The sequence below is a fragment of the Falco cherrug genome, chromosome 2, assembly GCF_023634085.1.
Source record: "Falco cherrug isolate bFalChe1 chromosome 2, bFalChe1.pri, whole genome shotgun sequence".
NCBI classification, from domain to species: Eukaryota; Metazoa; Chordata; class Aves; order Falconiformes; family Falconidae; genus Falco; species Falco cherrug.
The window spans coordinates 2,678,867-2,702,245 of record NC_073698.1 but is presented as its reverse complement, the minus strand read 5'-3'; the positions used below and the strand labels follow the sequence as shown (position 1 = coordinate 2,702,245).

The window sequence follows — 23,379 nt, the reverse complement described above, 5'->3', positions numbered from 1 at the left end:
ACCTAAATAGGTCAAAGTGTGGGACCAGGACCTGGGGTTTCTCGCTACAAGCCACGTATCTGCTGCCTTTCCTGCAGTCCAGAAAGCCAGCATTTACTAACCACATTTTTATAAAATATTAATACTGCAGTTAATACTCTCCTCCAAACCTCTGTGCCTGATGTCCTGCTTGTCCCAGCTTCGCACTACTCCATGTCCCTGCCAGACCTCCCTGAGCTTTTTCATGCTGCTGGTTCAAATGCAAAAGAAAAGCATCATTATCTTTTCTCTTCTAAAGTTCAGCTTTGCAGAGCTGAAAATGAGACTCCTATCACAGATGATTGCATTGCTAAAAATAGACCCAGATGTATCTTGGATTTTATTTTCAATGCCAGGAAATGCAGGCTACAGGGTGAGAGAAATAATAAATGAAAAGGTCCTGCTAGGTCATTTACTGTCATCCCCCAGCTGAGGATATGGCTGTTTTGGTCAGCACTGTGCTCAGTTGTATGAGCTGGCTGACTCACATGATGGGAATAGCTTGTGAATTTAGGGCCACACATTTTGGATTTCACTCTCTGAGTCCTGTTATATTGAAAAAAGACAGCTTTTGAAGTCTTCAGATCTTAAGAACCGAGGGTGTGTGACCGTGTGTCTGCTCTTTAGGTGAGTAACTAAAGCAAGCACTGGCCACCTGCACAATGCCTTTATCTGCCCAGAGCAGCCTCTGCTCCACATCGTGTTATCAGACCATGCCAGTAGCTCGCTTGCTGCTGAAAGGGGCCTGTGGGCCTGGCCTAGGATTCAGAAATTTAAAAGAATGAATAATGCCTCCTAGGACCCTGTGGCAAGGAGCTGAAATGTAACCACAGACGTGAACCATCCTATCTGGATCATAGTGATGAGCTTGTGCCACTGCTCAGTGTGGCTCCCATGAGATCAATGGACTGGTATCGATCTGTAATGGGTCAGAGGTCTGGATGAAACCTCCTAAACTGCCTGCAGATACACCCAAAGTCCATGGTCTTGTCAGGGTTCCCTACACCTCATGCACCCTGGCTTTGCCTTTCTGAGTGTGGGAGCACATCTTCACCCGAAGCCTGAAAAACAGGAGAACACCCATGGTGTTCAATAAGAAGGTGATACCTAGAGTCAAGCAAAAGCCTTTGGTCAGAGCTTGAACTGGTGGAAATGGATGTTGCTGTTCTGGTTGTGAGATGGTCGGTCCTGCTATCCTTGTGCAAGGCATTTAATTTCCCAGCAGGGACAGGCCAGTGAAGTGTCTGCCTTTTTAATATTGTACATATATTGAAAGAGCAGAGGAGCCTGCACCCAGTCACAGCTTGCCCTGGCACCAGCATCCCACAGAGGTATTCATAGAAACCTAGACCGTGAGGATCTCTGTTTCATTAACACCAAGCAGGCTGCATATCCATGGATCTCCAGCACACGCTTCAGGTGTGGAGGAACTGGACTGACAGGCTGATTTTTTCTGCACTTCTGCCTGGTGAAAGGTGCCTGCTTAGGAAAACAGAGAGGGGCTTCTCTGCTGGTCTGTGTGTGCAAAGCTGCAGCGCAGGGTGAGAGCACTCAGCATATCCAATATGCTTCTGTGCAGAAGGATCTGTGAAGTGCCTAAGTTCATAATCAGGTCATCTGTCCCATCAGAGAAATAGCCCTCAAGTTTAGAGAGCCTGTAAACCCTGCAGAGGGTTGGGTGCTGCTGCAACTCAAAGGTTGGGTGCTGCTGGCATGGATCTCTTCTAAAGTACCTTACACATGGGTCAGTGCCTGCTGCAGACTGCAGGTCATGGGGTGAGCAGGCAGTCAGAGAGCAGGGAAGGAGCAGGAGATAAGAGGGCATTATGTCCTGAGCCTGCTGTTAAGCATGTCCCAGGGCTTTTTCCTTGAAGACCACACCTCACCGCAGACTGACCACTGCGTGGACAGACCGACCCACCACTGCTGGGGACCCCCACCCCAGCCCCAGCCAATGACCCCACAGCGCAGGACAGGGAGGAGCTGCTGGCAGGGGATAAAAACCTCCATGGGGTCTGCAGCTCAGCTACAGGGTCTGTGTCCTCCCGCCGCTCTGAGCAAAGCCGCCTGCCACCATGGTGCACTGGTCAGCTGAAGAGAAGCAGCTCATCACCAGCCTCTGGGGCAAGGTCAATGTGGAGGAATGCGGTGCTGAGGCCCTGGCCAGGTAGGTCCATCTCCCAGGCATCTGCTCAGCTGCACCCTGGATAGACAAACCATGGCAATTGCATTTGGGAGCATTAACATTGTGTCTGTGTCACTCTGTCTCTCCCCAGGCTGCTGATTGTCTACCCCTGGACCCAGAGGTTCTTTGATAACTTTGGGAACCTCTCCAGCCCTACTGCCATCATTGGCAACCCCAAGGTCCGTGCCCATGGCAAGAAAGTGCTCACCTCCTTTGGGGAAGCTGTGAAAAACCTGGAAAATCTCAAGGCAACCTTCGCCAAGCTGTCTGAGCTGCACTGTGAGAAGCTGCACGTGGACCCCGAGAACTTCAGGGTGAGCTGCACTTGGTTTGCATCAGTTTGACCCCCTCTCCCTCCATCCTGTAAAGTACCTCAGTGCCTGCAGGGTTCCAGGCAAGCACCAATAACATATATTTTAGTCACCAAACAGAAAGGGGCTGGTTTGGATGGAAACTGGGGGAGAGGAGGAGGTTGGGCATTTGACAATTCCAGGGAAATGACAGGCTCCAGGCTGTGAGGGGTCTGGGGACAATTATAGGGAGATGCTCTGAAAGCCTGGAGGCTTGTTCAGGCATGGTTTGGGAGAAGTGGTACAAGGATGTCGGGAGGCCTAGTGGGGCTGAGGGTGGAGAGCATAGAGGGAAGTCTCGCTGTGTCAGCGCCATGGGCAACCTCTCCCTGGCACCTCCTCACCCCAAGGATGAGGACCACTTCATTTCACCTTTTTCCAAGGTGAAAAAACATGAGAGGAGAGGGAAAAGCAAGTGTGGGATGGTCAGGGGCTGTACACTGATGGGAAGAGATTCAGGCTGGGATTAGAGAGAGAGAAGACAGATCTGCATGTGAGGACAAGGTCAGCAGATGAGGGAGGGGAGCGGGAGGGAATGAAGCAAAAGAGATCAGGGTGCAGGGGGGTGAGAAGTCACTGCGGGTGAAGAGAGGGAAAATTCGGACTGAAAGGGATTGAGAGAGCTGGATGTGGCTGATGGCCTCTGAGTGAGTCTTTGTTTAAACCTGACTTTGGGGGTGTAGTAGGTAGACCTCATAATGACCTTAACCCCCTGCTCAAGTAGGCATGGATTTTCACAGCAGAAAAAAGAAAAGAAAAGAAAAAAGACAGAAAATGTCTGGAAATACAGTCTAGAGGCTGGAAAAAGAGGCAGTTGAGAGAAGAAGCAGAGACAGATCAAGTGGATACTGGTGCATACGATCAGCACAGGACTATTTTCCTGCACAGAGAATTCAGCTAAAAATTCTTCCCCGGGTCGCAGCCTCCAGGACCCACCAGAGAGTTGCGTTCCCTCCAGCCTCTGGTCCCTGGGTCCTGTGCAGGGGTGCTTAGCACCATGCTGATGTGATTTCCTTCCTTCTCTCTCCAGCTCCTAGGAGACATCCTCATCATTGTGCTGGCTGCACACTTCACCAAGGACTTTACCCCTACCTGCCAGGCCACTTGGCAGAAGCTGGTTGGCGTGGTGGCCCATGCTCTGGCCTACAAGTACCATTAAACACTCTGGAGGCCAATGTGTTTGTAACAGTCAATAAAAAACCCCACATTTTCTGGACTTAGTGTGCTCCTCTGTCTCTGGCTGCCTGTGTTATGGGAGGGAGGGAGCAAGGGTCATTGAAGGGGGAAGATGGGCTCTGGACTGCTGAGACCATCATGGTCCAGAAAGGCATCCAGGCTGGCCAAAGGGGAGGCTACATTTGCTGGCTATTTGGCCTCTCTCCAGAAGGCATCAGCGTACTCACTGCTGCCCTTTCCTGCCTGCCCAGCAGTACTGGTCCTGGACCTCCATGCACAAAGTGATCATAGAATCTTTATAAAATCCTTTAAGTTGGAAAAGACCCTTAAGATCATCAAGTCCACCTGTAAACCATAAATCTCACTTTAAGTGCAGGCCCAATAGCTTAAACCTTATTGTCTTCCAGGGAGGGAAAATACATTGCTTTCAAAGGCACAGGAAAAATGCTTATGCAAAGCATGATATCCTGACAGCAAAACAAAGACGGAAGTCTAGGTGCCCTGATCTCCTGTATCTGACTTCCAAGATAACAAAATACACTGTAGAAAGACTCAGTGAGAAGATCCATGATAGAACAGAGGTACTTCTCAGAGGTGATACTATAAATAAATCAGTTTTGGTGAGTGAAACAGAGCGCAGCTCCATACCCACCCATTCAACTTATTAGCCTTACCAAGTGTATTACAGTAGGACAGCTGCTAGGATGCACCTCACATATGGAGCTCCAGTGGGACATCTGGGGATACTGGCCTCTAAACCAGTGATGGGCACATCCCAGCCCACCTAGTACTTCTGAGCTTGCTGAAATCAGCGGGGGGTATGTGTGTGTATTTCTGACCTATTCTGTGCAGAAGAAGCTGCAGGGCAAGCAAGGGCCCCTCTGTCCCTAAACATCTCAACCTGTGATGCATGTAAGGATATACATTTGTAGAGATTCACTGAAGCCAGTTTAGATTAGGCAGAAATTTAACGCTTTGTATTTTAGTACCAGTACCAATTTTTGTGTATTTTTACAAAGTTCATCAAAAGCGTTCCCTGAATCAGCAAGGAAAATGCTCTTACCATTACTCTTGCACATTTTGATGAGAGTACGATATCTAAAATGTGTATGAACCCACGAGGGGGGAGTGAGGGCTGCTTTGAAACAGGACTGATCAGAGCTTTTTTTCACTCAGATTGGCTCAATGGAAGAATGTTTTTTCATTGGAATGCAAGGATTCTGTGTAATGCACATCAGTTTCAGCAATGCTCTTCCAGGAATAACTTAAAAAGCAACAGGGACAGACATGTGAGTGTTGCAGATTGTTGAAATCTTTTTTTTTTTTTTTTTTTTTTTGCATGATTTAGGAATAAATTTTCTACCTTTCTCCTGAAGTTATGTTATGACACCTCTGTCCCACACAGGCAGCTTGTCTAACAGGCAAAGGACCCAGCCCTGCTGGCAGTACCAAGCACATCCTGGGCTGGGGGAAAAGAAAAAGTAAAAAAACCCTAGAAACCAGTCCAGCTTTCCTGCAGCACATCATTCTCCTTTCAGTCAGCAAATGGGCATTTCAGCAGGATTTTAGGAGATAAGACTGTTTTCAATGTCTTGTTCCAGTTAGCACAAAAGTGCAGTTCAAAACCTTGAAATCTGCCGCCAAACAGAAAAGGGCTCCTGTGCCTGAGGCATGGGTGGATGTAACAGCAAGAAAATGGCTGTGCGTGCATCCAGCAGCACACGCTCTGTCTGTTCATGTCTTTATACCTCTGGGTCCCAAACCAGCAAATGCTTGCAAAGTGTCTGTGGACCTCAGCAATATGTTTTTGCTCCAGGGTCTGTGAATGTCTTAATCATTCTGCTCCTCCTCTCCCACCCTGTGCCATGGACACATACCAGTGGTGATGTGGAGTGTATCCTGCTTCCTAGCCGTGCACTATGCCAGCACCTGGATGGTCCTCTCAGCCTTAATCTGCAGTTAGAGGTACAGGCAAGGGGCAGAATGCAGTGCTGGGGTTGCAGAGCCAGTGTACCAGGCTTTCCAGGTGAGAGTTGCACCTCTCTTGTGTGAAGCAAGAGCAAAGTTATGGCCACCAACAGCCCTTCTGACCCCAAAGGGGGGCTAGAGGTGAGTCCTGGATGCAAGCCAGGCAAACACCACAGCAAACCTGGTGTTGAAATGACCTGCCTAGTCCCCACAGTGTGGCATCAGTAGCTCTAACATCTCTTTACAGAGGAAGTGGTGTCAGTAATGGCTCCTTCCTTTGCAGCCAAGGAATGGAGCAGCCCAGGGAAAGTGGCTTGATCAAAGTGCCTCCAACAGCTGGTGGGAAAGCAGGAATCAAATGTGCATTTCCAGGCCATCACGCTGTGCACATTGTCCTCTCTGGGGAGGAGAGCCCAGCCTCACCAGCACAGTGATGGGGCAAAAGCAGTGCTGGTGTTTTACCATGAGACAAAATAGTCATCAGGGCATTTCTGCAGTGGCTGTGCAGAGTGATGCTGGGATGCTCAGGCAGGGCTGGGAGCCACGAAATGTCCAGGACACAGTGAGCCATCAGCTTGGTCCTTAGCAGCTAGCTCACATTCAGGACCTGACTTCTGCCTTGCTCTCTGTTACACCCTTTCAGTGAGCCCCAGATGCTCACCATGAACCCCAGCATCTCTACATAGTGCAAACACCCTTTTGGAGCCCAGGGTCCCTTTGAAGTGGTTCCAGCCCTCCATGGCCTGATCAAAGCAGGGCTGGAAGATGCACATTCCCACTTTGCTGTCTGCTGCTTCCATTCCAGGGGGAAGGAGCAAGCTCCTGCTCTCAGCTAGGAGAACACAAGGTACTGGCACAGAGTGAGAGGAGCATGGACAGGGTTGTTCAGCTGGGAAAGGAAGATCACAGCAAATAAAGTGGGAACAAAGACGCCCTTGAAATCTACTGGTTTATGACACAAGAAATTGCATGTTTTGGAGGAGGGAGAAGAGGCTGGCCTGGATCCAGAGTGGCAGAGGCTGGGTATGGATATCACTCCTGCTGATAAGGGCTCTGGTGAAGCTTGGTGCTGGACACTCCCTTTTGCAATCAGTGACAAATAAATTCTGCTTGTTTCAGAAAGACTGTCACTGTAGCTGCCTTTTGCCATCATTGGGATCATTTATCTATTAAAAGGGATGGTTCCCATCCATGGAAGTGGGCATGGCCTAGTGAGGGGCCAAGAAATGAAGAACAATTTTGGGAATCTTCCAGCCACCAAAGTGAACAGCCAGCAGGAAGGATGCTTGAGGCAAGAGTCCTGACCATAGTGAAATCCATCCCAGGCAGACAGAAAAAGGGGCCCTAATTTTCCTTCTGGGGATAAGCATGCTGTAGGGTACTGCTGTGGGTGCACTAGGGGAAAGATCTCCCTTTGACACTGTGAACTGGAAAAAAGCTACAGAATTTGCTTCTAATTGGCACTGTTTTGGTTGTGATGAGCATTTCCCTTCCCATCCTGTGCCACCAAACAGCTCCCTCAGCAGACAACCCCTGTACTGGGAGCTCTGAGCATCCAAAAATTGCCAGCCAGGCCTTTGCCCCCAAGACATAAAGCCGGTGGCCTTAAAATGTACTTAAAATGAACTCTTTCTTACAAAAATGGATGCGGTGGATGGAACCCCTGAAGAAGCCCCAAGCAGAGCACAGGGCTTGGACTGTCTGGGCTATTTGCACCTTTGTTTTCTGCCAAGTGTCTCTGCCATCCCACAGCGTACAGGGCTGCTTGCAGCGAATGCTCATGGTGTCCTGGCTGAGATCACCCTGTTATCCTTGCAGGCACCTTCGGGGCTGTACCTGCTTGACTGTGAGCTTGTGCCTCTGACAGCATTATGGACCACTGCCCAACTGTTGTAAACAGCCTCCAGGCCTGCCCAACATAGCAGGTTTCCTTAAAATGTCTTTGTGGCTAACCACCCTTAAAACTAAAAAGCCATTGGAAGTCTTTCACAGGGAGTTTAGTGTCATGCTGTTTCCTTCTGTCAGCTGATAACTACCCCGTGGCACTGATGGAATTGCTGGAGATGATGTGAAAAGCACCTTGAAGGAATCACTTGCCAAGATGGGACGATGTTCTCCAGCAGAAACACTGCAAGCTCAGGAGATGCTGCTGCCCACAGCACTGAGTGAGGAGGAGCCACGTAGGATGTGGAGGGACAGGGCTGAAGGAGAAGGAAGGCAAGATAAGCCAAAGCTCAGCAAGCCCCATGAGCTGTTCATCCTTTGCTGCTTCTCTTGGTTTAGCATCTCGCCTCATGCCTGGGATGGGCATTTGAAACTGCCCTCATGGGATGGTGCATCCAAGCTCTTTTGGTGCTGAGGTACCACAGGACTGATGCCACCAGTTCACCAGTATACTCTGCTAATAAAGAATCTGGAAGCTGTGTCCGCAGAGCAATTTGCTGACATTACAGCTTCCTCATTTCTTATGTCTATATTAAATGGGAAAACACGTGCATGAGCCATTTTGCAAACATAGCAGAACTAGAGTTGCAATTAGACAATTTAGTTTAAAGTCAGGTCACCAGTTGCAGCTGAAGACAGAGCTCAGTACCTCACTCTATAACACACTTCTTGCATCAATGCTTCCTACAGTGCATCAGGACCCAGTTTGAAAAATTATACTGGTACGAATACTTTGACAGCCTCCCTTGTTAGTAAAAAACCACCTTGGATCAAGACGCCTTCTCAAGTAGGAGGGTGGAAAAAGTCACAACTTTCAAAGATCTAGTAACTGCAGGGAGTAATGGTATTGACCAGATGTAAGGCTGGAAGAACTTATTGACAGTTTTATTTGGAGCAGGCAGAGAAAAGACAAGGTAGAGCTCTTTGGATTTGTAAAGGCTCTTGCTAAGAAGAAGACATGAGGGCAGACTTCATCCTGTACCAGTGAGACATCATCCCTGCCAGGCCATTTCTTGGGGCTGAATTATTTGATGTGAACAAGGAATCTGATCAAGACAGCTCTACCAACAGTAGAACTGCTGCTTTGCCAGGACAGCATACTGCTTTTGGGGTACAAGGTATGCTATATACCAAAAAAACTTTTTTTTCAAGTGTAAGCAGTGTCTGCACTCAAGAGTTTGTCAGTACTAGTGCCTGGTACAGCAAAACCATCCAACTGTTGCCATGCAGACAAGGTTTTATTACCTATTTCTGCTAGCTGTCTGAAAAAATAAATAGGTCCCTATTTGGTTCTGCCTTTTATTTGGTGTACACCCTATTCCTGGTTTGATCAGGCTCAGAACTGTGCCCCAAAGCCACCCAGTTATTAGAATAAGGGATAGTCATCAGCCCCATACAGTAATGAAGCATTCAATATCTAAACAAAATAAAAGTTGTGTTGCCCTCTTCCTGGAGGGCTAGCAGATAAAATTAACATTGGTTTTGCACAGTACAGCCTGGTCCTAGGTGGCATCAGGTGGGACTGACTGTCCACGTGGGTGATGTGTCTGGCTTGTACCTCAAGTTGCGCCAGGGGAGATTTAGATTGGATATTAGGAAAGTTTTCTTCACTGAAAAGGTGTTCAAGCATTGGAACAGACTGTCCAGGGATGTGGTGGAGTCACCATCCCTGGAAATGTTCAAAAAAGGTGTAGATGTGGTGCTTAGGGACATGGTTTAGTGGTGGACTTGGCAGTCCTGGGTTAACGGTTGGACTTGATGGTATTAAAGTTTTTTTCCAGCCTAAATGGTTCTATGATTCTATGATTCCTCATAGGACTAAGGATAGGGGTAGCGCTGTGCTCTTGAGACCTGCAACTCAGAGGCATGCCTTCAAGGTGAATCCACTTTCTCTGTTGACAGGGAATTGCACTGGAGATGGGAAATAGAGTTTAGGTTCATGATGGCATGGACAGTAATGATGGACAATGACGATGGACAACAAATCTGAAGCTCTTTGCTAGGAGAGACAAGAAAGAACATTCTTACGTTAAAATCATGGGTCCTAGATTTGGGAGTGATCATTCAATCCTTGTTCCCCAGTAATCCTCTACTCCTTTGAGCTGGGGTGGATGATGCCTAGAGCTGTTCAGGATGAATTCCAGGAATGCAGGGCACCAATGCACATTAAAAGCCTGAAAACATGGTGAAGATGGAGACTGCAAACTCTTTGAACATCTTCTTCTTGGGTCTGCATCACATGTTCAGCCCCCAGCCTCTGGCTGCCGCTGAAATGCTCGAAACCCACAGCTGGGGAGGAGCCGTGCAGGCAGCTCCACCTGCACTTGGGGCTGCAAATACAAGTGCATGGGTATGAGATGATGCTTGTCCACTCAAAGACTGAGGGGGAAAAGGGCCCCTTTTCCCCTTGGACAGCATCCAAAATTGCTATCTTTCCTTGTGCAGCCCAGCTTCCCTCCCCAGCCCCAACCAATAGCTACGTGAATTGAGATTAGAACAAGCGGTTACTAGTGTATAAAAATCCCTGGGGCAGACTTCTGCTCCACTTCCTTGTCATTGTTCAGGGAAGCCCCAGGCAAACCCTCCTGCTCTACACCATGGTGCACTGGACAGCTGAAGAGAAGCAGCTCATCACCGGCCTCTGGGGCAAGGTCAATGTGGCCGAATGTGGTGCTGAGGCCCTGGCCAGGTAGGTCCATCTCCCAGGCATCTGCTCAGCTGCACCCTGGATAGACAAACCGTGGCAATTGCATTTGGGAGCATTAACGTGTCTGCTTGTGTCCCTCTGTCTTTCCCCAGGCTGCTGATTGTCTACCCCTGGACCCAGAGGTTCTTTGCTTCCTTCGGGAACCTCTCCAGCCCTACTGCCATCCTTGGCAACCCCATGGTCCGTGCCCATGGCAAGAAAGTGCTCACCTCCTTTGGGGAAGCTGTGAAGAACCTGGACAACATTAAGAAATGTTTTGCTCAGCTGAGCAAACTCCACTGTGACAAGTTGCACGTGGACCCCGAGAACTTCAGGGTGAGCTGTTCTCAGAGTCCGGCCTCAGCTGGGCAGGGGTTTCTGTTCTCTGGAGGGAGCTTTAGGGGTCTCTGAGGTGTCTGTCAGTCATTGAGACCTAGAGAGAAACTCTGAGGCTGCCTGAGCCTGGGTGCCTGCTGAGGGCGGGCAGCGGCGGTGGAGGGGAGAGGGGAGCGAACAGGCACACTCGGGAGAATAGAGAGGAGTTATGGGACTGGGAACTGTGAGAGGATGAACCCAGGCAGGCAAGGTGGATGGGCATGAAATGCAGAGTCGAATACGTGCTGGTCGTCAGCAATGTTGGCTTGGAGTGGCCAGAGACCAGAAGGGAGGAAAATGAGACAGGGTTTGGAGGACAGAGCTGAGCTTGGCTATGGTGGAGTGGTTAAGCCAACAGAGAAAATAAACACAGCCACTTCACCAGAAGGAGGGGATTTGAGCCAAGAGAAAGCAAGGGTGGGTAGGGATATGAAAGGAAAGGATAAACCCAGTTGAAGAGGAGGGAGGAAGGTAAAGGAAGGTGTGTGGGGAGGAGGATCCAGCACATCCAGGCATCTTGATGAGTGCCAGAGATGCAAGCTGTGCAAGGAGCTTGGTGCTCTGCACAGGACTGTGATAAATCCATTCCTTGCTTTGTGATGCATTCCCCAATAACTGGTCTTCATGTGTGAACACCTGGGTGGTGTGACGGTGGAGAGGGAGGAGGGGGGCAGCACCGGGCTGATGCCTTCTCCTCCCTCCATTGCCAGCTCCTGGGTGACATCCTCATCATCGTCCTGGCTGCCCACTTTGCTAAGGACTTCACCCCCGCCTGCCAGTCCGCCTGGCAGAAGATGGTCCGTGTGGTGGCCCATGCACTGGCCCACGAGTACCACTGAGCCTCCTGCAAACATTTGTGCCTGGAGATTCTCCTGGTTCATGGGGAAACATCCTTTGGTTCTGCTGGTCTTTAATTGCCAAATAAACACCAACTGCTTCAGCTATGAAAAGGTGTCTGCTTCTCTGTGGGGCTGGGGTGGGGGCCACCCCTAGGTGCTGGAGAATGGGAAGGAGGTACTCACACACACAGGGTAATGTGAGCTATGGTCTTGTCTGTGAATTCATGCAAGTGAGACTTGTCTGAGCTGGAAAATCCAGGGGGAAATTTAAAAAAAATAAATAAACACTACAAAATGCAAACAGAAATACTCTGATGCTTTTTTGAGGCTTCAGGCAACATCGTTGAGTTTAACATTATGAGTTTTTCACAGATTAGGTGGAACAAAACTTTGTACAAAAACGTGCAGTGGGAGAAGGGGCAGTGAGATCAGGGCCATTGTAACTTCCTTCATGGAAAGAAAAATGCTTTTTTTGTTGTTTTTTGACTAAATCATTACCATTCTCGAATTATTAAAGGCAGAATGTAATAGACACAACTATATATTATGCAAAAAATACGCCAAGAAGGTAATTTCACAGATGGGAGAGACAAAGCATCTGCTTTCACTGGCACCTATGTTTAACTTTCCACAAGCAAAACGAAATTCCCTGAACAGTCCCCATGCCACGTGGAGGACCATGGCCCTCACCAGCCTCCTATCCTCCTTTCAGACTTGCAGCATCCCCGCAGCACTAAGAGCAATTCAGGGACATGTCTGGGGTTTCTGGGTGGTGAATCCCTCCCACCCCCTTATCAGGGAGAAGTCAGGGTGAATGGCTCCAGAGCAGCTCTGCAGTAAACACTGCACTGTTCAGCGTGGAGGGCTGGGGACCAGTGTCACCCCCCAGGCATGTCCCCAGGGTCCTTTGGCCAAGCCCACTCCTGAAGTGAGCAGGCAGGGGAGAACCGGAGCAGCAATCACTACAGTGGCAGCACAGCCAATGCAAACCCATTGATCCATGGTCATCCAGACCCTGCTGGACCAGCTGGCATCCCTGTGTGCTGCCTGGGTCTACCCCCAAGCTCCATCCCTGACCCCAGTGCCTGTATCCCACACCACCACCTCCAGCCCGCTATGCTGGGAGCTGAAGGAGACCAAGCTGCCTTTCCCACCACTTGGGAGGGCCACTGCTCCTCTGGCTGCAAAATCACTAGCTCAAACACTGTCTCCTGCTGCACATTTGCACAGACCCCAGTATACACAGTCTTCCCCAGCTCTCCTGGGGCCCCTGTGAGCTAAAACCCTACGTGCAATTAGCATGCCTGTGTTACAACATTTCCCTTCCAACGTTGCTTGGCCTTTCCTAACAGGCTTTTTGAGACAGGAGCTCTCTCAGACTGCAAGCCACTGCCCATGGTTTTCTTGGTGTTATTCTGATGTTAGCACACTATTAAATAGCTGATAGGAAAGAATGAGGGCAACCCAAAGCCTGACAGGTCCTGCAAGAAGAGGACAAAGAGAAACAGCTTGTACACTGCTGGTGCATTCAAATGGAGGACCCAACAAGCCTCAAGTCCAAGTCTTCAGCCTCGCAGCCATGCAGCCTGATGTGGTTTGCACCTTCCGAGGGGTGCCAATCCTTGCACACAGCTTCCTCTGAGGGCTTGTGCAGGTCTTGCGTGGTGCCGTGCTTGGGCTTTGCATGGAGATAAATGCCACTCGTCATCAGTGAGCTGCAAAGCTGGAAATCAAAGACGGGGGGAGGGCAGTCTGCCAGCCCATCCCAGTGGTGGATCTGGGCATCTTGCCCCGGGCCCCACCCTGACACCATGTCCCCTCCCTTGGGGTGCCAGGGCTGTGGGCCCCCCCCCCCCCCCCCCGCAGGCCCAGCCAATGGAGGGGTGCATGTGGAAGAGGAGGGGCCCGGTGTAGCATATAAAAATGGAGACTGGGAGAGCTGGTCACCAGCGTGCGATCCCCTTGGGAGCAAGAGCCGAGACTTCCTCCATACCTGCCAGCAGCCACACGCTATCCTCCACCCGACACCATGGTGCAGTGGACAGCTGAAGAGAAGCAGCTCATCACCGGCCTCTGGGGCAAGGTCAATGTGGCCGACTGCGGTGCCGAGGCCCTGGCCAGGTAGGTCCATCTCCCAGGCATCTGCTCAGCTGCACCCTGGATAGACAAACTGTGGCAATTGCATTTGGGAGCGTTAACATGTCTGTGTCTGCTTGTGTCCCTTTGCCTCTCCCCAGGCTGCTGATTGTCTACCCCTGGACCCAGAGGTTCTTTGCTTCCTTCGGGAACCTCTCCAGCCCCACTGCCATCCTTGGCAACCCCATGGTCCGTGCCCATGGCAAGAAAGTGCTCACCTCCTTTGGGGATGCTGTGAAGAACCTGGACAACATCAAGAACACCTTCTCCCAGCTGTCTGAGCTGCACTGCGACAAGCTGCACGTGGACCCCGAGAACTTCAGGGTGAGCCATGCTCCTGACTGGGGGACCCATCCTCCCCATTGCATCTCTGGGCAGTTTCTCTTCTAACCCTGAGCCCTGCCATGTGAGGGATTTACCTTAGACAGACCAGTGCAAATGGAAGAGATGTTGTTGGTTGGGTTTAGGGGAGATGCAGGAGAGGAAGGGAGAGGGAAGGGACCAACCTGCAGCTTGGTGAGAATGCACCGAAGGGGCTGAGAGGTGATAGTTATGGAGAGGTGGACTGGAGGGTGCAAGCAAAGACGCATGGGAGATGGGAAGGAGGCGAGGAAGTGGTTTCAGTGTGGAAAAGGAGGGGAAGAGTAAAGTGAAAGCAGATGTTGAGCAGGAAGAGGTTTGAGCCAAGGAGAAAGCAACGGAGCAAGAGTTAAGCTTGGCATGCAGAAGAAAGGAGAGATGAGTGAGGAGCAAGGCATGGTGGCTAGATGCCAAAAGTGAAAGAGGAATGGGACTCAGGGAGAGAGAAAACTTTGGCTCCCACATCTCTGCAGCTGAGAGTTTCCCAGCGGGGAAGTAACCCTGACATTTGTCACCAGTGCTGGCAGAGATCCACCACCACCTTAGCATGAGCTCATTGTTCGTGCCAGGTCACTTTGCAGTGCTGAGTTCTGGATCCTTGCCGTGCAGCAGATGCTCATCTGTGTCTTCTGCTCAGGGGAAACTCCCAAACAAAGCCAGAAGGGAGAAAGAAAAAAATTAATCAACAGAATTTCTGGAGGCTTTTTGGTTACTTTTCCCACAGCAGTAGCAGAACCTGAATCTTTAGAGTAAAAACAGAGAACAAGTTTAAGGTACATCTTAAAAAAACCTCCAGGGAAATATTTAAGCCTACAAAGTACCTGGAGGTTTCCCTGGGTCTAATGCAAGTGCTTGTGTTGAGGATCTGCAGGCTCCTGGGCATTGCTAACGCAAGGGTGCTTTTGTCCCTGCAGCTCCTGGGTGACATCCTGATCATTGTCCTGGCCGCCCACTTCGCCAAGGATTTCACTCCTGACTGCCAGGCTGCCTGGCAAAAGCTGGTCCGTGTGGTGGCCCACGCTCTGGCCCGCAAGTACCACTAAAGCATCGGCAGAAAAGCCTGAGCAGCATCCTGCGTGTTGTGCACCAGCTGACATGCTACTATGGGGCTGACAGCTTTTAACAACCAAATAAAGCTCATCCTGTGAAGTCTCCCATTGAGTCTGTGTGTCCCTGTGAGGCTGGGGGAGGGGGGGGGGAATGGGGACCTGGGGTACCCGCAGGAGGACTGAAGTGTAAGCTTGAGCAGAGTGGGCATTTTCCTCCGAGGAAATGCCACCTCCCTTTGTTCTGTGTTTTTTTGGGAGGCTTGTGGGGGATTTGCCTCTGGAAATCATGCCTACAGAGTACTGTGTAGATATAGCCCTGCTGCCTCTGTAGTCACACACCAGAAAGTTTGCACTGAGGAGCTCACCAGTATTTTAGTGTGAAACCTGCGTATTTTCTTGCAGGGAACGGTAACTTGTGGAATTCATATTTTTTTAGGGACAATAAACAAAGTGATGACTTTAATCTACCCTAGCTCATTCCTGGCATAAAGCCTACAAGAAATTAGCTGACTCATACTGGCCAAGCAGCCAGCTGGGTGGGGGTAGGTTTTAGATAAACATTTTGTTATCAAAACCTGTCCAGACTTTGTTTATGCTTTTTCACCCTGCACCACCCATTCTGCAATTTGGGGGGGGGGGGGGGGGAGGGGGAGGGGAGAGGGAAGGGCAGTCCTGCTAACAGTGGCAACTATTAATAATTTTCGGATGCGAGTATCAATCGATGCTCAGCGCATGCAGAGCATTTTGGGTGTTTTAAGTGTCTGCAGAGCAGGAGTCTCTAGGGTAGCATTTATTCTTGGTGTGGGAAGCACTGTCCTGCCCTGTGTGAACTGAGCATGATGCAGTAAAAGCAACAGTTAGCTGAACAGACATGCTTATTTTTAAAGGGAAAAAAGGGCATACCTATATATCCCCGTGTCTCTGACACTCTGTTTGCACCGTGTCTTATCCCAGCTTCATCCACATTTATGGGCATCCCACTCACTGTCCCTGACCCACTGGAGGGTATTAAAAGCCCTCTGTGACCCATAAATGCCCCTTCTCACACACCTTACTCGAAGGAAAAGGTATTTTGTTTCTGGTGTTGAGGAGGACTCTGAGAAGGTGAGAAGATGATTTGTAGTAAATCCCAGAGGTTTTTTCCTCCCTGCAGGGAGTCAGGGCAGGCACAGAGTGTGGTGTCTTGGTCAGGAGACCAGGGTCACAAAGAAACAGATTCTTACATGGTTTTTCATAGGTTTCATGATAAATATTCATAAACTTTTATATGAACGTGATTGTTCATAAGACTTTAGGCAGAAATGACTGAATTATTTGAACAAGCTGGTGTTCTCCTGCAAGTGAGGTGTCTGGGGGTAGAAATGAGCCAAGCATACCTCTCAGGTTAGATCCTACATGTCAGTACAGCAAGGGAGGGCTGGGCTCTTCCCACTGTTGTGGTTCCTGCTGGCGTACCCTTTCCCAGGAGCAGGGACGAGGGTTTCCATTCCCTGCACCTGGCAGCAGGGTAGGACCAGTACAGTGCCCACTGGCACTGCCCGTGGCTTCATGCCCCAGCCCCAGCTGCAGCTAGGGGGTAACACCCTGGTTCATGTCCCTACAGCAAATAGATCCTGCGGGATGTCCTCTCCCCATGCTGTTTTGCCTGCTCCCATTTTGTCTCCTTCGTGATGGCCGATGTGGGAACTGATAACCCGCCCGGGCGATGCCTGGTGCAGTGCGGTGCTGGCAGCACCACAGGTCCTGGGGGCGGGGGGGGGGGGCGTGATAAGGCGGTGCAGGAGGGTGGGCACCAGCAGCAGCCCGGTGGCATTTTGCCTGTGTGTTTCTCTCCCCCATGCATGCACCCAGGCAGTGCTCAGCTTGATTTCTCATCATGTTCCAGCACACCAGCCTCATGCATTAGGTTTCCTTAAGAAAAGGCAGATGTAGGCAGCTCTAATGAAGATTACTCATCCCTATTCCATTGAAAAAAACCTCTACAACTAAAAGGGTAAAGAGATATTATCAGGCTGAAAATCTCCCTCAGTATTTTCTTTCTTTTAATTGACTTCCTCCCATTCGTGTATTTGCAGTAAAAGGCTTGAAGACACTTGGCAGGAGGAACATGGAGGAAGGCAAGCCCTGATGTCCAGACAGGAACTTTGTCAGGTCTTTAGCTCCACTGCAGCCTGGCCATCCAAATGCCCCTCATCTTACCCAGCCCCCAGACCAACAAGACCCAGTGCCTCTTACGTAGCCCAATCCAAATCCTATGGAAAACACCAGGGAGACAGTGGATTGATTGCCCTAGGTGCCTTGAGATCAGGATCAAAGCCCGTGTGCTTTCAGCAAGGACAGCATTTATTGGGGCTTTATGCAGAAAATAAATCAGGAGAGCCCCCCCACCATCATGTAAGGGCTCCTGGCAAAGGTCCATTGCCCGCAGATTGCTGAGGGGTGTCCCAGGACAGCAACTCACATGAAGCACAAATATCTCTTCCTGCCAAAGGAGGTTGGGCACAGCCTGGCTGAAACGTTGGGGTGAAACATGAAATACAGCAACCTTGTCAGGTCAGGTTCAGAAGGGAAAGGCCCTGGGCTCCTCCAGGTTGGACACAGCTTTTTGCTGCTTTTTGAACACAAAGGAGATCCCAAAGTGGAAACCCTTGTGTTCAAAGCCCATTTCCCCTGCCTTTTATGGATGTGGATGAAAGCAGAAATGGGATGAAAAGGGTGATCCTTTTTAATACTTGCTCCCTGTCCAGCAGCGCTGCATCTAGGTGGTCCTTTTTACATCTGAGGGGAGAACATTTGGATGAGCTTCCTCACACTCCAAAAGGGATAAGTAAACTAAACAGGTCAAGTTCTGTTACAGGAGGAGGAAAATAGGGTTAATGCAGATCTCAGCTGCAAAGCCTGAGCATCCTCTGGACAACTCCAGCATTGCTCACAGCTGCTGGTGGTGCAAGGACACTGGAATCCTCCTGCAGTACAGGTATCTACACGGTTTCCTGGTGGCAAATCCCTCTAGGTTGCTCTGCCACAGGATGCATTTTGGCAGGGGCATTCATCATTTTGCTGATAGAGGCTAAGGCAAGGCAGAGTCCAGCATTTGGGAGAGCCAAGGCACAAGGCTCTCACCCACTGAGTCCCATGCACTTATCATAAACTCATAGAATGGGTTGGGTTGGAAGGGACCTTCAAGACCAGCCAGTCCCACCCCCTGCCAGGGGCAGGGCCCCCCCTCCCCCCAGCCCAGGCTGCTCCCAGCCCCGTCCAGCCTGGCCTTGAGCCCTGCCAGGGATGGGGCACCCCACAGCTGCTCTGGGCAGCTGGGTCAGCACCTCGCCGCCCTCACAGCAAATAATTTCTTCCTAATATCTCATCTAATTCTACCCCCCTTTCGATTTAAAGACATTCCTCCTTGTCTTATCACTACATGCCCTTCTCCAAAGGTCCTCATCCATGATAAAGCATAGTGGACTACTGCACAGTGGATTGTGCAGTCTTTTCTCTGCAAAGGGGCTCACATCTGATAGGTGAAACAGAGAATTGCCTGCACAGAGGGGAAGGGATAAAGCTCTTGAGCTCAGGATAACCAGGGGCCCCTTCTCAGGATGCCACACCCTGGCCATCCCCTTCTGCTCCACCACTTCTGGGGACCCCCACCCCAGCCAGCCCCAGCCAATGACCCCATAGCACAGGACAGGGAGGAGCTGCTGGCAGGGGATAAAAACCTCCATGGGGTCTGCAGCTCAGCTACAGGGTCTGTGTCCTCACCGCCGCTCTGAGCAAAGCCGCCTGCCACCATGGTGCACTGGTCAGCTGAAGAGAAGCAGCTCATCGCCAGCCTCTGGGGCAAGGTCAATGTGGAGGAATGCGGTGCCGAGGCCCTGGCCAGGTAGGTCCATCTCCCAGGCATCTGCTCAGCTGCACCCTGGATAGGACAAACCATGGCAATTGCATTTGGGAGCATTAACATTGTGTCTGTGTCCCTCTGTCTCTCACCCAGGCTGCTGATTGTCTACCCCTGGACCCAGAGGTTCTTTGCTTCCTTTGGGAACCTCTCCAGCCCCACCGCCATCCTCGGCAACCCCCAAGGTCCGTGCCCATGGCAAGAAAGTGCTCACCTCCTTTGGGGAAGCTGTGAAGAACCTGGACAACATTAAGTTGACCTACGCCAAGCTGTCTGAGCTGCACTGTGAGAAGCTGCACGTGGACCCTGAGAACTTTAGGGTGAGACATGTTTGCAGTCCCAGCCCCTTCCCTACCTCGGGTGGGAGAAGTCAGATTTTGCTTTGAAACGGTTGGTATTTCCTCCAACAACTCTGTCCAAGGGGTGCTTTATGGAAACAGAGTCCCTCTGTAGTACCCAAGCATGGTGATAGCTTGTGCAGGGACTCTTCGCAAGGTTGTGGGTGACTTTCACAGTGAAAAGTCCCATTTTAAGTACCATCACAGTGATGGGGAGATTGTTACCTGAAGGAGATCTGGTCGGGGGACAAAAGAAACAAACCCCAGGGAAGGTGCAGCACGGGCTGGAGGAGTTGGAAGCAGAGGGAAGCAAAGAAGAGCATTTAAGGAAATCATAGGTCCTATAGCAAGATGAGTGGCTAGCGTGCCGGAAAAGCACAGAGAATGGGCTGCCTGTCTGGATGGGACACTCCCTGCTCCTCCAACAGTTTTAAATAGAAAGGGATAATTTTCTCCATTTACATATAAAGGAGAAAAAGAATTAAAAAAAAAAATAAAAACAACCCAAAAAAAAACCCAGAACAGCATTTTGCAGGGTGGGTCTCAGGCCAAATTGCTTTAGCATCCCCAAAATGGTGGGGAATAGTTTCAAGGCTCTTTCTTTCCTTTTTTTTTTTTAAGACTGAAGCAAATACAGTTTTTCGAAATCCCAGAGATTTCTAAGGAACGACTGAGGATTTTGTTGTAGCAGTCTCAGGGAATGGGGAGTGAGCCAGTCGCCATAAGCAGCCCTGGAGCCTGAGGGTCACTTATTAGGAGGCAGAGGAGCTGAGGAGAAAGACGAGGTGTGTGCAGCATGTGAGTCCTTTCAGTAGGGAAGTCCAGCCTCAGGGAGAAGTCAGGAGAAGGGAAATGCAGCCTGTGGGTTACAGGGTGGTGTTGGTGGGGGATGGGAAGGAGAGGGACCAAGGGAAGTCTGCAGCAGGAAAACCAGGGAGACAGGGAGTTTGCATGAAGGAAGAAGCTGTTTAGAGCTAAAGACATGGCAGGGCAGGGTAGGGCTGGTGGAGTTGTGAAAAGCAGGAGCACAGAGCCTTCTCTGAGGGGTTGTGGGTGCAACAGCTCAGCCCCAGTTCAGGGATGCCAGTTCCCTGCTCTGGGGTCTGCAGTGGCACAATGCTTCAAGCAGCACTGAACCTGTCTGTTTTCCTCTTTCTCCTCCAGCTCCTTGGAGACATCCTAATCATTGTCCTGGCTTCCCACTTTGGCAGGGATTTCACCCCTGCTTTGCCAGTTTGCCTGGCAAAAGCTGGTCGGTGTCGTGGCTCACGCTCTGGCCCGCAAGTACCACTGAGCATCCCAGGACCAGCCGTGCAAGGAAGAATCCCTGCTCCACCACAAGCACCTCTGAACCCGAGGAGATGCCCTGTGGGTATTGACAGGCTGTAACCACCAAATAAAGGCTTTCCAGCACTGTGTCTGCAGAGTCTTTGTGCTAGGAAAGTAGGGGGGCCAGGGGAGTTTGTGCTGTTCCACACAATGCCATCCATGTTTGGGTACATTTCTTGTTTCTAAGGGCTGTTGCAAACAGTTTCCTTAACTCTGCAGTGCTGTCTCATGTGTGCTCCCTGCTAGTGCGTGCTTGGGTGCCTGTGAAGATGAAACCCATGCAAAGGGCCCTGACACTTGGGGCTGTTTCAGGGAGGGCCATAGCAATAATGCGAGATTGTGAAGAATCCACATCTGGTCTCCCAGCTCTACATTAATGTGAAATAAGGTGAAGCCAGCACCATCTGGAGCACAGAGTTGCCAGCCAAGCTGCTGCTGCACTTTGGTAGCTGGTGCCTGCCTTGCCCTGCTCTGCTCTAGGGCTGGGGATGGACCATCTCCTTTTAGACCAGCTGATGCAGGAGAAAAACCTTTCAACTCTGACTCTTGGGAGGTTCAGGAGATGTCCACTTCTTCTAGCTGTAATCAGCTGGTCTAACAGGAGATATGCTTCTCCAGGGGGCATTTTTCATGCTGATGCACATAGCAGATCCTCATCCCCAGGCACCCACAGTCCCAAAGACCCCCCTCTGTCCAGACCAAGGGGATTCAGTTCCCAGCATAACCCAGCCGAAAAAAATCCCACCACACTAGCTGGTATTGGGGCTTTTCTGTGCCTGGCCCTCCTTATCCCATCCGAGGGGCCTTCATGGTGCACGGAGCCAGGCTGTGTGTCAGGCTTCGTCATTCCTTCATTGGAACAAAGGTGACAAATTCAATTATTTTTTAGCTATTTTATTATACCAAACAGAAAAAAAAACCCCACCATAAAAATAGCCAGGACTGTGTCTATCTTACTCTTAAATCTTTTCTTAAACCAGGACTGGAGACACCTTGCACAAGGGGGCTGACAACCAGTGCTGTTTACAGCATCTGGCACAGCAGAGACCTGGCTGTGATAGAAGTTTCTGAAGTTACCAGGGAGGACACAGTTGTTTTGGACCATAATCTTTCAAAATCTGCCCTCATCTCACCTGGATTCTGCAGGCTTCTCCTATGTGCCAAATCTGTAGGGATATGGAGAAGAACTGAGCTCCTGGAAACGCTGTGCAGCCAACAGCAGAGCAACCCATGTGCTGACCCTGTTTCAAGCAGGGCATCAGACCAGAGATCCCTGGAGTGCCCTTACCGTTCTGTGGTTCAGTTCTGAGTTTGCAAGGCATTTGCTTGCTTTGCTCACCTATGGCTTAGTTTGAAGGGGTCCATAAAGAAACAAGTTGTAGGTGCCTTTGTAAGTTAGAGACTCACAGAATCACAGAACAGTCTGGGCTGGAAGGGACCTTCAAGACCAGCCAGTCCCACCCCCCGCCAGAGGCAGGGCCCCCTCCCCCCCAGCCCAGGCTGCTCCCAGCCCCGTCCAGCCCTGGCCTTGAGCCCTGCCAGGGATGGGCAACCCACAGCTGCTCTGGGCAGCCTGGGCCAGCGCCTCGCCGCCCTCACGGGGAAGGGTTTCTTCCTCATGTCCAACCTAAATCTCCCCTCTCTCAGCTTCAAGCCATTCCCCCCTGTCCCACCACTCCCTGCCCTTGCCCAAAGCCCCTCCCCAGCTTTCCTGTCGGCCCCTCCAGGCACTGGCAGCTGCTCTAAGGTCTCCCCGCAGCCTTCTCCTCCCCAGGCTGCACAGCCCCAGCCCTCCCAGCCTGTCCCCACAGCAGAGGGGCTCCAGCCCTCTGAGCAGCTCCGTGGCCTCCTCTGGGCCCGCTCCGACAGGTCCGTGTCCTTCTGATGTTGGGGGCCCCCGAGCTGGACACACAGGGCTGGGCAGGTGGGTGTCTCATCAGAGCAGGGTCAAGTCTGGACAATCACCTCCCTCAGCCTGCTGGTCAGTCTGCTCTGTTTGGATGCTGCAAACGAGAGGATTGAAGAGAGGTGGGAGGAGCATGTAGATGTTGCCCATCACAGCGTGTAAGACAGGTGTGCCTCTTTCCCAAATCTGTGCAGGATGGGCTAGCCATATTCTGGGATGAAGAAGACTGAGACCACACAATCTTCAGTCCCTTGCCCTTGGAGGCAATGCTGAGAGGTGTCACAAGGACCATGATGGAGGACAACAAAATGAAGAGGAGAACTGAACCCTTGGTGAAGAAAATTAGGTTTGGGGCATAGATGCTACTGAATGCCATCTCTCTGGAAGGCAGCCAGGTCACCGTGAGATGGAGGCAAATGGGATGGGACAAGGCACTCCTTGGTCACCAGGCAGTCAGAAGAGATAAGGAGACAGGGTATGATCAGGTCTATAGTCCTCTGTGGTTGTGTCCAGCCCTGTTTTGGCTCCCCTAATGCCTGTTGTCATGGTCACACACCTCCATGGGGGGCAGAGAGCCATCAGCTTATGAAGGGGCATGGAAAAAAGCACTGCTGACTCCAGGAGGGTGAAGGAGCACATAAGAAAGAGCTGGGGCACATTTATCTCATAATAGACATTGTTTGCAGTGGTTAACAGGTTTTAATAAAAAGAGGTAGTTGACTAGATGTGCTAGGATACTTAATGGAGTGTGCACAATGAAAAATGTGGTGGTGCATTTTGTGATTATGAGAGAAACATTCCTGTCTTCTCTACAGTAAAATC

The 23,379-nt window shown here is 50.7% G+C and overlaps 4 protein-coding genes across 4 annotated transcripts; all 4 read left to right on the top strand.

The window, feature by feature from the left end:
• Positions 1 to 773: 773 nt before the first annotated feature.
• LOC102049361 (hemoglobin subunit rho) lies at positions 774 to 10,316 on the top strand. Its single transcript, XM_005440509.4, has 3 exons — positions 774 to 2,185; positions 2,295 to 2,517; positions 3,584 to 10,316. Exons 1-3 carry the CDS (start codon positions 2,094 to 2,096, stop codon positions 3,710 to 3,712), a joined length of 444 nt encoding a protein of 147 aa, XP_005440566.1. The 5' UTR covers positions 774 to 2,093; the 3' UTR covers positions 3,713 to 10,316.
• On the top strand, positions 10,170 to 11,652 carry LOC102049538 (hemoglobin subunit beta-like). The gene is made up of 3 exons (XM_005440510.4): positions 10,170 to 10,330; positions 10,441 to 10,663; positions 11,413 to 11,652. The coding sequence occupies exons 1-3, from the start codon at positions 10,239 to 10,241 to the stop codon at positions 11,539 to 11,541; spliced, it is 444 nt and encodes a 147-aa protein (XP_005440567.1). The 5' UTR covers positions 10,170 to 10,238; the 3' UTR covers positions 11,542 to 11,652.
• Positions 11,653 to 13,480: 1,828 nt separating this feature from the next.
• Positions 13,481 to 15,191, top strand: LOC102049712 (hemoglobin subunit beta). Its single transcript, XM_005440511.4, has 3 exons — positions 13,481 to 13,662; positions 13,779 to 14,001; positions 14,952 to 15,191. The coding sequence occupies exons 1-3, from the start codon at positions 13,571 to 13,573 to the stop codon at positions 15,078 to 15,080; spliced, it is 444 nt and encodes a 147-aa protein (XP_005440568.2). The 5' UTR covers positions 13,481 to 13,570; the 3' UTR covers positions 15,081 to 15,191.
• Positions 15,192 to 17,177: 1,986 nt separating this feature from the next.
• Positions 17,178 to 20,740, top strand: LOC102049884 (hemoglobin subunit epsilon). The gene is given in 6 exon segments (XM_055703102.1): positions 17,178 to 18,063; positions 18,823 to 18,969; positions 19,081 to 19,162; positions 19,164 to 19,304; positions 20,487 to 20,552; positions 20,554 to 20,740. Coding segments are annotated over 5 exon segments (444 nt in total). The 5' UTR covers positions 17,178 to 18,063; positions 18,823 to 18,877; the 3' UTR covers positions 20,617 to 20,740.
• Positions 20,741 to 23,379: the final 2,639 nt, after the last annotated feature.